The following is a 15877-nucleotide window of genomic DNA, read 5'->3' on the forward strand; positions in this document are numbered from 1 at the left end:
AGGTATTTGGTTAAAAAGAACACAATGGTGCTCTAGGAGGAGATTCAGGTGATAAGGTGGGGGGGGGGTTACCTTGGTTGCTGATTGGCTAATGGTCACACAGGCCAACAAATCATTATGACATAAAGTGGCCAAAATCTGATCAGCTCATTTTCAGACAGGTTTAAATGAATCGGGACAAAAAGTGAGAGAATCTTTTTTTCTGAAACTTTCAGAATGTCTTTACACACTTGACACTTGTTGATGTCGAAGAGACAGGAAAACGTGGATTTTGCATACTAGGTGACCTTTAAGACTTGTAACTCACCTGACTTCTGATGCAGCGTCCACAGCCATCTTGCTGACAGCAATAAGGAGACGCTCTGAGATTATCTTCCCAGAGGCAAAGATCTCATCCTCTCCGATGATGTCTAACAGCTGTTCTAGGTGCAATGCTGTGCACGCCCTCACTGCAGGACAACGGTGGCTGAGAAAGGACAAAAACATGGGAATGTCAGAATGAACTATGCAACATTTCATGTACTTGAAACACTGCTACACCTCTTTGTAAATTCTCCCTACTTCGATCCTATGTTAAGGAGAACGTTCATAACTCTTCCAGGGCTGGATCCCTTCACCAGCACGTCCAGGGCGAGGTGAGCCTGCTGGAGGATGAAGGCGTTGGTCGTCTGTGCCAGCTTCAGCAGCAGGGCGCCTCCGGTGCGCTCCACCTCAGGGTCCATCAGCTTCCCCAGGTAAGAGTGGAGATCTGCTAATGCGTCCATTGCAGCGCAGGCCAAGACCGAGCGCAGGTTATTCACCTAGATGGTCAATAAGAAAGAGTCAATACTTCTGCATACAGGAACATGCAACAACAACAACAACACTATTAAAATAAATACATTACCTGTTCTGCAAGGACTATGCATACTTCATGCAGTTTAATCTTAGTTAGTAATTCCTGGTGGTTTTGTGCAATAGCTTGAATTGTTTTTAATCCCAAAAGCTTTTTCTCCCTATGAGTTGACAAAAATAAAGGCATTGGGACGGTTGTGTCAGCTTGTTATAATCGATCTTAACACTCCTGCAGTGTTGTTGTCTTACCATTCATTTGAGCCAATATTTTGAAAAAAGCTGGACAGGCCCTTCTCAGGGTGGGACAAAGGCTCCATATATTCTTGTCGGACAGCCCTTTGAGGGCTGAGTTTCGTCCCACGGTGAGGTCCTTTTCTGCTGGGTGGGGCTGCTTTTTTTGAGGGTACGGGAACCTTGGGTGCCTCTGCCTGGATGTGGGTACGAGGGGCTTTTTTTGGCGGGGGAGCTTCTGCTCGAGGTTTCAAAGTGGGTTTCCAAGCTTTACGTGCCACATACGAGGTCCTTCTGGGCGCTGCAGGTGGAGTTGGTGCAGGGCTGTCGTCAACCATGAACTTTTTCATTGTTGCTGTAATTCTCTTGAAATTATCTTGAGCTGTTCTGAGTATGCAACCGTCGGCTACCTCCTTGCCTGTTCAGATTAAAAGCAAATTGGTGATGTTTACTCACATTTCCCACTTCTCTACTGTCATTAAATGTCCTTTTTAAGTTTCCATAAAGTCATACATACCCTCTTCACTGTGTTTCTTTTTCATCACTGGTAGACGAGATGGTCTCCTGATAGGAGGACCTAAGTGTGGAATGATCCTCAGCTCATCAGGAGTGTGTGTGTCTATTGAGCTGAGGGAGTAGTCTGGGCTTGGGTTCCTGTTTGCCACTTTTGCCATTTTACAATGAAGTATTGCCACTTTACTGCCCATCAGCAGCTTTTTTTCGAAGAAGGGGTTGTCTTCCAATGACCTCATGTCCTCTGAAACGTGCCTGATTGTCTTTCCTGGCTGAGAGGATTCAGGTCTCCTTGGTTGAGAAGTTGGACGCTGAGGAAGGGTTCGGGTGTCAGGGGGCTGGAGGGACAATCCCAGTCTCTCCAGAACAGCGTCACTGCAGGTTTTCTGTGAGGCAAAGAGCCTCTCAGTACGCTGAACCTGTGCATCCCTCTTGGCTCTGTCAGCTTCCTTGATTTCCAGGATCCTGCACTGTATACTGGATCCACTTTGGTTGATATACCTCTCTTCTGGCTGTATACAAAAACAAATACATATGTTTTAAATGAATTGCTCATTGTTTTTTTCTGTAGTATGATTTGAATTCAAACACTCGAAAGAGATCTGTTTCATTTTGGAAAGTCAGCGTTTTGACATGATTTGACACAAGACACTACATGTTCATTGTGATGCTTGTTCAAAGAGAGACTGATCTGTCTATACAAATAAGTGTCCAGGTCCTAACATCTTTCATTAAAGGAATGTATAAACAAGACATGTCTCCTGTTTAATTGAAAATCTGAATTGTCCAGAGAAATGTTTGTGTATTACATCTCATCGTTTTGAGGGATCATCCTCCTTTAAGCCGGAACATGCTCAAATCTTCAATCAGCTTTGATTAAAAGCTAAAGCAGTGCTGGTGAATGATACCTCAATACATTTTAGAATAGAAAAGTGTAAAACTTTCATTAGCCCCCCACCTTTCTATCTTCCAACAGGAAGGGGTTGAGTTGGTTACTTACATCATTCCCTACATCAAAGTTTTTCCTTGCGTGCCTACGGGACAGGAGAGATTTAAGTGTCCTGTAAAACGCCATTACTATCACAAAAACTCAACTTAATCGAAGGGACAAAACTGTGTTGTGTCTCTGAAGATGGTCAGTTTGTGTGTGAGTGAGCTGGTTAGGAATCTTTAGCTATGAAGGGGTTCTAATGTTCTAGAATTTTTGAACTATGGAACACTGTTGAATCACCATGACAACATAAAGCCAGTTATATGCATTCTATTATCTTTCCTTGTTTCTTTAATGATTTGTATCCATTGTTTTTCAAAAGTCAACTATAATGACATATTTTTGTTCTTGGCACACTTCTTCCCATTTACAAACTTTTCTCCAAGCAACATTTCACCACCCTACAGTTCAGCCATTCATCATCACCCTGCGTTTATATTAATCATGTTTCAATATCAAGGTCACTCATGTTCCATATAAACGTCAGCATAATATGATCCAACATGGAGTAGGAGTTTTGATTGAGAAGGTTAGTTTGCAGGTGTGTCCTCAACTCTATTTTCAGGTTCAATGTGTTTTTACAACAAAAAACAATAATTCAAGTAAATATTGTGTTTTCTGGGACCAATTCAGATAAAATAATTAAATTATAGCTTTATATAATATAATGCATTGTTATATATGTAGGAATCCCACATTATATTAAGTAGTTTACATATTTGTAACCTCAAACAGCAACAGAGTTGTTTTACTTCTTGTATTCACATTTTACAAGTAGTGTATTACTGTCTGTCGGGGAAATATTATGCACAAAAACACAAGTAAAAAACCGTGCGTAGTGATAGTAAAAAAAGAATCATACAGTCTAATACAAATAATTGCTGAATAACTAAATAGAAAGACCATTTTTATTTTTTTTAAAAGGAGCTATCTCTTCTAGTCCTTGCATTATTGTACTTTAAATGTAATCCCCACACATTAATTCCCATATCAAACAACCCTATTGCAAAAGGTAGTTTCTAATATACATACGGTACTTGGGATTTTCAGTATTGTCTTCACTATCTCCTCCAACACATTTCTTTCTCGGAATTTTATTTGGTCACATTCCAAAATAAAATGTCTCCCATGGCCCTAAACCTCTTCTGTACACGTGCGGTGAAATAAAAAAGTAATAACAATTAATTTAAAAGTTTGCGTAAGTGCATCTTTTTTTTAAAGTCTAAAATGCCCTAAATGTTGTTGAGCATGAATAATAAAAATAATTGATGTGTTTAATCTTTAAAATAGGTTATCATTTGGGAAATGGAACATGTGCTTTATTCTCAAATAGTCTAGACATTAGTTTAAGTCATTGTAAGCATGTCGTGCTTGAGCCTTTATTTTGAAGGCAAGGAAGACTTATTAAAACAAGATACGTGCACGTTCCCAAGCACATGCACGTGTCACTTATGCAAGTAAAGGCCCGAAAAAAAACAATTGAATGTTAAAATGAACCTGTTCAACTCATTAAATATACAACTATAAGCGGTTAAGACGGTATGGACTGACAGTGCACTGTTAACTCACAACTGTCCTCGAACCTCATACGTTGTGAGACCTGGGTAAACAAATATGATATCATCCTTTCTATGAAAACCACAACAAGTAGTAGGGTTGACATCTGGAATATTAAAACAATCTTCTAAGCCGTCACTGACAAACATGCACACACTCATATACTGTAACACACTGATACAACACTGATGAAAAGAAGATTTTTGTGGAATGTGTGTTTGAGATGTTTGGGTTCAGTGAGATTTAGTTTGCGCTTGACGTATTGTGTCCTGCTGCTTCATCCACCAATGAACAGTGTCTTTTATTTTTAGATAACAGCAACTGTCTCATTTAACCCTCGTCCAGGTGCGCATAATTTTACTTCATTAATCATATATTTTCAATTATAAGGAGTAGAAATATGATTCAGATATCCGCTGAATCGCTGGAAGAGTAGCTTTCCAGCAGAGACATTTACAGTGACATGTTTTTGCCATCGATTATTTTATCATACTGATGAGACTGTCATAGATTTATTTATATGTGTGCCTGTTATTATTTTACCGAGACTTTGTAATCAGATGTAGCCTATGTATATGTGTGTCTGTGATTTTATACTGAATGTAAAGTAACTGGAAATACCTGTGTGTGTGTGTGTGTGTGTGTGTGTGTGTGTGTGTGTGTGTGTGTGTGTGTGTGTGTGTGTGTGTGTGTGTGTGTGTGTGTGTGAGTGTGTGAGAGAGAGAGAGAGAGAGAGAGAGAGAGAGAGAGACTCCTTCTGCAACCTCCCAAACTTTATTTTTATGTGTGCATTGTTATTTGTGCTTGAGCAACATTTTACTTGAACTTTATTTCAATGAAATTAGTTGTAATTATTGTCCTACACAGGCGGCGTTTATCCAGCAGCCACAACATCCATCTGTGCCGGCCCCCAGGTCAAGATCTACTGTGGCTCAAGGGCCTTCGCCAGAGCCATCACCACCAAGGACCAGCAGACCAGCATCACTACAGCTGCCTCCACCTCCATCTGCGGCTGCCACCAGGTCAAGATACACCTCAGCACAAAGGCTCCACCACAGCCATCACCTTCAACCCAGCCAGCAAGGAGGTCTCGTGGAGGTCTTGTATAGCACTTGTACACCCCACCTACACAGCAGCCCATGCACCATCACCCCCACCTGCACAGCAGCCAGACCCACTGTCTTGGAAGACAGACAAAGACCTTGACACTGTCTTGACATTTATAATGAATAGTTGGTTGAAAGTTCCGATGTTCAATATTGTAAGTAGTGAGATTTTCCAGTTTCTTATATTTATATAAATAGTTGGTTGAAAAAAACATATTTATAATAAATTGTTGGTTGAAAAAAAAAGGTTGAATGCTCAATTTGTATTTGTACACATCACATGAACCTTGGTGTGTAATATGAAGTCATTATTCAGTCCTGATGTATCTCAGTCCCTGCTGTGGTGAAAGTAGAGTGATAAACTCCTGTTTCAAAATTTGAATTTAATTTTTTTAATTTTAGACATGAATAACACATGTATATACAGTGTAATTCAAATATTTCACTGCTTTTGTGATCCTAGGACTTTGGTAACCAAATCTAAAACACCAAAACATTTCGATCACATGAGTAAATTTGTGTTTTCACAAGAGTTTTGAAGATTTTCCAAAAATCGGATGTGACATTTTAAGCTTTTGAGCTACTTATCTCATCAAACAGTGCTCTAAGGTGAGCAATATGTATATATAGCAGCAAGACCAGAGATTGTCCTGAACATTTAGATATTTAACACATGGGGTGCCATGTTAGAAGAAATACATTTAAAAGGTGATTTAAGAAAACATCTAAAAATCGAGAAAATACCCTTAGACTCCAGAGGGTTTTAAGCTGACTTTGTACTTTCTGGGAGCTGCAGATGGCCAATTTACATCGTACAATGTGGCTTATAACCAAAAATCGAAATGCTGATATTTGATGTTGTACACCTCTTTTAAAGACACCTGCTAACATAAATCTAGCTGCTCACTGACCCGCAGTCGAGACCTAGTGTTTGTTCCCAAACATCTTTCAACCCTGTCAGGTTTCAATGCCTGTAGTTTGAACGTTACAGCCTTTCGATACTCTTGTGTGCATTGTGATTCCTCTTGTTTTTCAGTATTAATACAATGATGGAAAAGTAGGCTATACATTTTTGGAGTAACAACTTGTTTATCACCTCAAGAATAGGTTAACCTGATAACAGACATGTTTTACAGAAGAAAATGTATCGTTTTTAGACACAATATTACAAAGATATGGGCAAAGACTATTTTATAGGGACCATATAGTGATAACTTTTATATTAAAGGTATCACTTCATTAGAAAAATGGAGTCAAATTGATGCCTTACACGGCAGGTTGGACCTTTATAGTCTATGGTTGGATCCTGTATGTATAGCTCTTACCCAAACCCAAGACTTTGGCTCCCTCATGTGGAGGAATGATGAAAAGGAATCTGAAATAAAACAGGCTTTGTGATAAAATATAAGACCCAAGTTAACCATGAAAGGCAAACAATAACAACTACAATTACATTAGATAATTAAAGCCAAATTGGCTATAATCGGATAAATGCTGTTATACGCTTGGTTATACGTTGCTATGTAACAAAAGTGCGTTTGTTTTAATTGTGTTTTCTTTACCATTTCATACTCTTGCAGTTTTTTAAAGTTGCTAACACACTAACATGACACATAAAGAAGAATTATTTAATCTCACACTCAAAGAGCAAAACCTCAGCTCAAATCTCCAAAACTCTAAACACATGTTCAGCTCTGCACTCAATTTGCAATTCAACTGGGTACTTTTTGCAGAACACTGCACATATTAACTTTGTCCAAGATAGTCCTACTGTCACCAAAATCACACTGGTGTTTGCTGTCCCCCTCTAGTTTGTGCACACTAAAGCATGTTACTCTGGGCTCAGCAGGTGAGAAACTAAAGAGGGGCTTCCACATGAGGAGACCAGGCGTTGGTGCTGCCGGATTTTGCACCCCCACTATAACTTTGTCCAAGGCGTACTGTCATCAAAATCACACTGGTGTTTGCTGTCCCCCTCTAGTTTGTGCACACAAACATGTTTTACTCTGGGCTCAGCAGGTGAGAAACTAAAGAGGGGCTTCCACATGTGGCAGACCAGTGATTGGTTCTGCCGGATTTGAAAACCTTAAGCTGCTGTATAGCTCAGTGGTTAAAGCAGCTAGGCCATATCTAAAATTGTAAGAGAAGTGGGTTTGAATTATCAGCCTGGTAGAACATTTTGGGCTCTTTTTTTTTTTTAAATCTGTCTTGCCATAAAACATATTTGATAAAGATTAAGCAAATGCAATAAAGTTATTTGCAGCATAACGGTTGAAACTGTGTGACCGTCAGGTCAATGGATGCATGCTTCTTCTGCATGTGGATGAGGCGCTGTGGCCAGACCCAGCTAGGTGGCGAGATGCAGCCTTTTCTTTCCTGTTTTCTTTTTTAAAATATTTTTTGTATTTCTTTTTCCTCAAAGTTTTCTTTTCCATTTACTGTATTTGACATGTTTTTGCCTTGTATTTGAGGCATCATTTTTGTTTACACAACTGTAACTATGTGTTTTGTGCATGAATGTTGCACCAATAACAACAGTATATTTGTGTTCCTGCACATATTTTTGTAGACTTGAACAATCTTTATATGCAGAATTCTCTACGTACAGAACACCATACAAAATGTGTGTGCTTTAGATGGAGCACCACAGCGTGTAGTTGGTTGGACAAAGTGTCTTGTACTATGAATGAAGTGTTTGCCATTTGGTGCAAAAGTTTGGTTTCGGTAAGTGTTTATGTAGTTTTGAGTGCAGTGCTTCATTTTGCAGTATATAGGAGGTGTTTTGCACTTTGTGTGTGGTTTTGTGAATTGTGTTAAGTGTTTTGAGAAAATAAGCCCTGCTTTCAAAAAACGCGTTTCAGCAATTGAAAAAAACTGTAATTTAATTAAACTTAAATTATACATAGCTATTTTAAAATGTACCAAAATTATAGAATATGATGGTTTACAGAAAGGGCGATAAAAGAGCTACACAGTCTTTAGCCAAACAATTTATTTCACATCAGTTTTTCAAAATTCCCACAATCTTATAGCAATTTTCTTTATCATGTTATCCCTGCCTCTGCTTGTGTCTCGGGTTAGTCTTGCAGAAAACAAACAAGCGCCCCCGCCGCCGGACAAAGAAACAGTCGTTGCAGCGCTTCCTCAGGGCAGACCTGGTTTTCATGCCTGCAGAGGGCTGGCTGCAGGGGAGATGCTGACACTGTCCCAACAGAGAGGATCCACACGGAGACGAGGAGCCGGACGAGCAGCACTGGATGGAGCTGACTCTGGTCGGCGACAGGAGGAGCGTGTGTGGAGCTGTGGAGAGGCTGCAAAGACTTCTGTAGGCGCTCGCTGCTGGTGAAGAGAAGGTCAGATTTAATCGGCTCATCTGGGCCACCTGTCGGGTCAGGGAGGAAGCCAGGTGCTTCAAGAGGAGGGACGCCATGCTGTCAAATGCTGCAGAGAGAGACGGAGAAATCATTCATCATATCGTTCATGTGCCATTACAGTTGCTAAACAAGACTTTGTGACATAACAAACATATTTTAAGTCGGGGAGTTGGTTAGTGTCATGTTGTGATGTGACTTAAGTGTTGCTTCTTTATTGTTTTCTAACTCTTATTTGAGAAAAATAAACAATAAATGCCCTTACTTTTTTTAGATGTGTCAAATATTGCATAACAGCAAGAAAAACAGTGGCAAAGACTACTGGCACGTGCATTGAGTTTAGGTATCATCACTTCTCTCCTTGTACAGTTATTCATTTCCAGATTATAGAACTGGTGGAGTCCTACAAGTATTTGGGACATTTCCTAGACAACTAAATGACATTTGAGAGAAATACAAAACATTCCAGAAGTGTTTCTTTCATCTCAGGAAAATGAACATTTTAAGTTGACAGGATCCTAAAAACAAAAATGTTACCAATATCGATTTTCTGGTTTTAATATCAAAGGTGAACACATAGAATGTTCTTAATATGGTGGTCAATGTCTGCAGCAAAATCACTGGCACTGCAGAGAAAATAAGCAAGGCCTTGTTAAGGGAGCAGAATTAATAGAAGAAAAAAGCATTTTTAATTGTAGTCTCCTGGGTTATTGCTTATTGATTAATTGACACCCAACATAATAAGTGAGCCATTATCCTAGGTGTCAACTGTAGAGTCAATACTGCTCGAGTGGTGCAGGAATGAGTCCTCAAACCCGGGAATAACTTTAGCAATTTGGCCCATCCGAGTACCTGTCTTTAAGGTAGTTGGTGGTTTCCTAATTTAAGGGTGGCCGAATTAGAGTGTTTTACTGCTGGCGTTTGAATTTGGGCCTCAGCAGGTATAAAGTTAGAGTTAATCTGGTTAGATATCCTTCGGAACAAAACGTGTCTAAAACATTTGTTTGCAAAATAGTTTTTGTTGTTGTTATTGTAATATCCCATTGGCTAAAGTCACAACTCTGCACTCTGCTAATTCAGCTAACCCTTACCTTATACTGGTTAAACGTAGCCTTATTCTTAAAACAATGAGCAACTATCTACACATGGAGCTGTCTGACATAAATACAAGTTTTAACAAATGCATACAGTAGTAGAGCCCGATGCTGGGTTAGCTATGCGACCATAATAAGCGACATGCCAAGGAGAGCAGCATGTCAGGGTTTGACCTGCCATTGCAAAGAAAGATGTAAAAACGGCACACATGTTAGTCCCCGACATGACACAGTCTTATTCCACAATTAAATTACGTAAACAAACCTTTCAGGGATCCCTTTGTTGTTTAAAATGTGCTTTAAGTCTCTAAATGTTGGGTTTATATCGCCACAGTTTGACCGTAATGCTGCTCTTGCTTGTGAGGATACAGCTACTTCCGTTTTGTGGTTTAATTTTCTATATTAGTGCCCTCAGTTTGGCCTCTCAGACAATGTGATTGTCTGACTTTGGTAAAACCTTGCTTTCCTGTCCAAATTAAACATGCATAATGTCTTTGTTTTTAACTTTTATAACATGTCGCTGAATAATGAGTCAATTTAAAGGCTTGTTGTAGGTGTTACACAGAAGTGTCTTGAGCCTGGCAAGCAAATCTCAGGGCACGGTAGTTCCAATAGCAGTGTTTTCTGCAGTGCAGCTTGGGAAACCAGTCAGTTGTAAACATGGCGGCCGCAATGGGGAGAGTTCTGTCCTTCAGTAGAAATGCTAAGGTGCTTGTTTCACCTTTGAGGCTTTCTGCTGTCCCTGTTCATCGCTACAGCGTCGAGGTTGCCACTACCGGTGAGGCCATTACTCACACGGGACAGGTAAGCTTAAATCATACTCGTATGTACTATGTATTGCTTTTACTTGGTGTCCCTACGTTAGCTTAGCATTGTGTCAATGTTAGCTAACGTCAATTCCATTATCGGACAGCACTTCGTATTGACCCTTAACGTTTTCCTTTACCATTTTTAAATTGGCCTTTGTTTGTCAGAAAACATATACACAGTGATTCAACATATGTTCGTGTTTTAATGACAGCGTAGGCAATGACACCTTGTCTCAGCTAGCAAAACATAGAGTAAGAAAACGAACCCCCCCATATCTAGAGCTAAATATAAGATATGAAACATGATGTGCCGCTGTTGTCTTCTTCTCTAATGTTTAGTGTTTTTCTCTCAGGTGTTTGATGAAAAGGATCCCAGGAGGGCAAGATTCGTTGGCAGGCAGAAAGAGGTAAGAGAAGCAATGAAAAACAAACTTAAAAAATATGTATATTCGATGTTTGAGCTATAATGACAAGACACAACGAGCTTGTCAATGTGCCCCACTACTGGTGTGTGCACCTGTGATAAATCCTCACATGTGCACACTTTTGTATTGTATCTTACATTATATAAATATTGTCAAAGAATGGCATCCTGTTCTTGAGTCCATTACTGCTCCTCCTTTCACCATACAATGCTCAAACGACTGCTACAAAAGAAAGTTCAGCACATAAAGGTAAACACAATATACAAGTTTACTCTATTAAAACTATGTGCACACAACACAATAAGTATATGGTGTGCACAGAGGATACTAATCATAATTAGAGCATTATACTTTCTCCGTTTCCTGTTTTTTATTAAGCCAATAATGACAAAAATCACATTCTTTGGGTCTAGGTGAATGCAAACTTTGCCATCAAGTTGGTGGCGGAGGAGCCAGTGACTGAAGTTGAGGCCAGAGTGGTGTCATGTGATGGAGGTGGAGGAGCCCTGGGCCATCCCAAAGTCTACATCAACCTGGTAAGAGCCTGCTCCTTATATCATGAAATGATTTAAAGTGGTCGAATTGTCCATTTTGACAAAACATGATAAGTTGTACCGGTGCATTTTATCCGAAATGATATGTCATGGTGGCTATTTATTGTTAGTTAACCAACAATCAATACTTGGTTTCTGTGGATCAGATTGAAGGATTCAGGCTGCGGCCACACGAGGACGAAAACGGCTAAACGCATAGGATTAACGCAAACGCAATCGCAAACAAGCTTCCGTCCACACGCAATAGTTATCCAGACAGTGTCTGTCCACACGAGACCGCTCCGTTTAGCTCCAACCGCTGGAGAAGCTGCAGTACATATGCAGGAGCCTGTACGTGGCGCTGTAACTTCCTCCACAAAAGCAGCGAAGAAGCATGGTTGTCATGGTTGCCCTTCTGTTTATTCTCCGCGGTGGGGGCCGAGGGAACCAGGCAGCGTGTTTCGCCAGTCAACGTGTATTAAAGTTGAAATCTTCCGGACAAAATTATAAAAGTGCCGGTCAAAGGTTATTTATTTATTGAGCTTTAAAACAAATGAATAACGACTCTATATATTATAATAATAAAATACACGGAGCCTCTCTTTTTCCTCCCTCTCTTCGGACAGCGCCAGTGTCTGTCTCATGCAGCAAGCTGATCCAGTAATGAGTGACCCGGCCGACAGTAAAAATAAACATATTTATAACTAGTTTAGGGAGTTTGAGAGGTAATTAAAATAGCTAAGGGTGATGATCTGACTTGAAGTATGTGTTTTGCTGCAGTGGGAGGAGCTGCAGGTGAGCAGAGCTGCGTGTCTCCGTCCTGTCAGATTAGACTTCACTCGCGTTTATGTCCATATCGAGAGAAAGATAAATAATCTGAATTCAGGGTGCAGTTTACTTTGACGTGGGGGTGAGCAGCAGAGGTGGGGAGAGGCGGGGCTATTGCCTCATCATTATCAGAAAATAATCGTATAGGGCGTACACACGGAGCCGTTGGACCCCCCAGAGCGTTGCGTATGCCGTTCTATCCACCTTGGGACTCGTTATCGTTTCCTCAGTCGTTTAGTGCCGTATTTGGTCGTCCTCGTGTGGCCGAACGGTCTATATGACAGTAACGCAAACGACGTGTTCGTCCTCGTGTGGCCGCAGCCTCAATGTAGCTAAAGTGCACTTGTATTTATTAAATAGGGATACTTGAGATCTAGTCCAATAATTGACAGACACTATTTAGTGAGATGGCAGGGTTACAGTGAAGTGCAGGAACCCAGTGATTTAGCAAATGTCCCAATTTATAACTATCATGTTTGTCTCTCTTTCTCCAGGATAAAGACACAAAAGTGGGCACATGTGGCTACTGTGGATTACAATTCAAGCATAAGCATCATCACTGAAACATGTCCTCAGCTTTGCTTCTCTGTTTAAATTGCCATATTGGTTAATAAATGATATGTTGTACGTGTGTCTGTCTGAGAGTGGATTCTTTTTCATCATGAAATCAATGATGTATGTGCACCATGTGTCCGTTGAAAAAGGTGATACAAATATGTCTTTAAGGGGTTTCTTTTTTGACTGTGCAGTGCAGTGAGGCATTCTGGGATACTGAGTTAGTTATCTATTTAACCCTTCTCTTGCGTTTCGGGTCAAAAGTAACCGAGTGACTTTGTTTTTCATCATAGATATTGTGTTTTTCATCCAATTGCCTCAAGACCTTATGTTATCCTCCACACTAGGCCTCTGAACATATACAATTGATGATCACCACTTGCATTGATTTTTTTGTGATGTATTCAACAGTGAAACACCCATGATGTTTTCGGTCAGAATTGACCGCCATAGGAAAATGAATGGGTAGGTATTATGTTCATCCTGCAGATGGAAAACAACACACACACACACACACACACACACACACACACACACACACACACACACACACACACACACACACACACACACACACACACACACACACACACACACACACACACACACACACACACACACACACACACACACACACACACACACACACACACACACACTTGTGCTTATGTCCCCCCACACCTTCCAGACAAAACAATTTACTCTAAGTTACGGGAACTTCTCGCTGTATCATACCTTCTCACATGTGCGAGCTCGAGAAAAAAAAACCTCTCACTTTCTCGCAGTAAATGCCCCTCCATTACTGTCTCATGCAGTTATATTTGTGCCTTGCTCACATTTGACTCATTGACACAATGAGTAGGCGACCGATTAGGCGATTTTCTGTCAGAGAGGCTCTAGACAAATGTTTTAAACCAGATGAAAAGGAGATTGAACCAGACATAGAGGACGATGTCTCAGAAATGGAAGACAACAGCGATCCAGACTATGAGCCTGACCAACATTCAACAGACCAGGGAGAGGCCCCTGAGGGAGAGGAGCCTGAGGGAGAGGAGCCCTGAATATTTATTTTTCTCTAAATGATCATTGAGGAAAACGGTATCAGTGTCTTATTTTATATTCATCACAGTGAATGCAGTGAATGCTGAACTTGATGGGCCCACCGGTGGGTCCGGACCATATACTGTAGTTGAAAGTACACAATGAAACACTGGCTTGCTTGTATCAAATCAATACATCCAACCCAGTCTCACAAAAAAACGTGCAATAACTACGTTGGTCCACAACGTAGGACGTAGTATTTCTACAAAAACGCCTCTGAAATGGTAAGATCCCTACGTTTTTTTTCACCATTCATTCCAATGGCTGGCGTCTATGTCACGTGATCTTCAAATTTCTCCCTGCAGAAAAAAAAAACATGGCTGAACTTCGTTTTATTCTCGGTGTAAAATGCCTATTTTAAAGTTAGTTTGGCCATTAAAATGCGTTTTGATCTCATTTGATGCGAGAAATATGAGTTGTTATTTCTGATTATGTGTGCAGTGGATGCACATGATCTTTAGTTTGCTAGTTATTACGAAGATTACTTCAGGAAATTGTCTCTATACAACGTTTTCATTGTCACCAAGGTGGTTGCTAGGTATGCTGCTATCGATATTATTTCTGTTATGTTGTGTAACTGTTTAATGGTGTTATCTTTATTGCTACCCCCTTCCCCGTCAATGTATAGTGTTGGTCCACAGCGCAAACGTATTAGTTTAACAAAATCCGCATCTAAAATTGTGGCATAGATAGGCCCAGAGGCGGCGCTAGGGGGTGGCTACTTGGGCTCAAGCCCCGGATGTTTTCTGAAAAGCCCCGGATGTTTCACTTACATTTTTTTTTTTTTTGAAAATGTCTCGGGAGTAATGTGCAGTACCGGAGTCCACCAGAGAGGCAGCCGCTGCGGGACATTAGCCTGCGTACTGCGTAGCCTTCCCTGCCCTGAAGAAGAAGTGATCCTTCCGAGTGCCTGACGAGTTTTAAGCTAATAGCCTATAAAGTTATGGATATTAGAAAGTTATTTTCATCGAAGCAGGTGCCACAAGCTGCTGCTGCAGCAGCAGTATCAGCAGCTGACAACAATGTCATCACCAGCAGTGAAGAAATGGATGATGTTTCTGGTTTGTGAATCTAATGGTGATATCTGCACTCTGGCTGACTGAGTAAGAAGTGAAAAAGAGTGATGTACTGTAACGTTAATCTTATAGCTAGTAAACATGGAGTAACCAAGGCAAGGCAAGTTTATTTATATAGCACCTTTCAACACAAGGCAATTCAAGGTGCTTTACAAAAATGAAAGACATTCAGACAGAGGCATTTAAAAACAGTAAAAGATAATAAAAGAAACATTAAAAGAAAAAATACATGAATAAAAAGTTACAGTGCAGTTTAAGATATGAATAGTTCACACAGAAGTTCCACTTTACTGATGAACACAACAGCTCAGTTTAAATTAAAAGCAGCGACAAAAAGATAAACCACACTAAGTCAATACCCTTATATGTTAGTATGTATACAGAACATGACTAAAAATTATTCTGAGATGTAACGTTCACCCTCAGTCTACTTTTAAGACACTAAAATAACGTATTCCAATTTTTATTTAGTTTTCGCGCGTGGAATTATACCGGCTCTCGTTTCAGTACACATGACAATGGAACCATAGCAACGGAACTGACATGCAACACTGAATCCAATTGGCTGTGACTGCATCCACTCAGAGTGCCCGATTCAGAAACGTGACTCTTACACTCTTTACGTCACAAACAAAGATGGTGGATGAGAATAGATCTATAAAACGATAAGCAATGCGCAGTGGATCGGAAGAGGACGGTGTGTCGGCGTTGTTCGATAGCGGTGCGGTATGCTAATGGGAACACACGCCAAACATGCTAAATCACATCAGAAGGCAGCAACCAGATTTGCCAATCACCGGAGCCCGGCAAAAGACAACAGCAGTTCAACAGCTGATCCCCGCTGTTTTTAAGA

The 15877-nt window shown here is 40.4% G+C and overlaps 2 protein-coding genes across 2 annotated transcripts; one reads left to right on the forward strand and one right to left on the reverse strand.

Annotated features, from left to right (window-relative positions):
• Positions 1 to 8281: 8281 nt before the first annotated feature.
• On the reverse strand, positions 8282 to 8662 carry mrpl36 (mitochondrial ribosomal protein L36). Its single transcript, XM_034094572.2, has one exon. The coding sequence runs from the start codon at positions 8660 to 8662 to the stop codon at positions 8282 to 8284; it is 381 nt and encodes a 126-aa protein (XP_033950463.1).
• Positions 8663 to 10331: 1669 nt separating this feature from the next.
• On the forward strand, positions 10332 to 12924 carry ndufs6 (NADH:ubiquinone oxidoreductase subunit S6). Its single transcript, XM_034094571.2, has 4 exons — positions 10332 to 10501; positions 10860 to 10913; positions 11345 to 11467; positions 12787 to 12924. The coding sequence occupies exons 1-4, from the start codon at positions 10358 to 10360 to the stop codon at positions 12853 to 12855; spliced, it is 390 nt and encodes a 129-aa protein (XP_033950462.1). The 5' UTR covers positions 10332 to 10357; the 3' UTR covers positions 12856 to 12924.
• Positions 12925 to 15877: the final 2953 nt, after the last annotated feature.

The sequence above is a fragment of the Pseudochaenichthys georgianus genome, chromosome 11 (genome assembly GCF_902827115.2).
Source record: "Pseudochaenichthys georgianus chromosome 11, fPseGeo1.2, whole genome shotgun sequence".
Classification (NCBI taxonomy): Eukaryota; Metazoa; Chordata; class Actinopteri; order Perciformes; family Channichthyidae; genus Pseudochaenichthys; species Pseudochaenichthys georgianus.

Bases quoted from the DNA above. Each gene is read 5' to 3' on its own strand.
- mrpl36 (XM_034094572.2), bottom strand. From the start codon at position 8,662: ATGGCGTCCCTCCTCTTGAAGCACCTGGCTTCCTCCCTGACCCGACAG.
- ndufs6 (XM_034094571.2), top strand. From the start codon at position 10,358: ATGGCGGCCGCAATGGGGAGAGTTCTGTCCTTCAGTAGAAATGCTAAG. The intron at 10,502-10,859 runs GTAAGCTTAAAT...TTTTTCTCTCAG, and splicing joins CCATTACTCACACGGGACAG to GTGTTTGATGAAAAGGATCC. The intron at 11,468-12,786 runs GTAAGAGCCTGC...CTCTTTCTCCAG, and splicing joins CCAAAGTCTACATCAACCTG to GATAAAGACACAAAAGTGGG.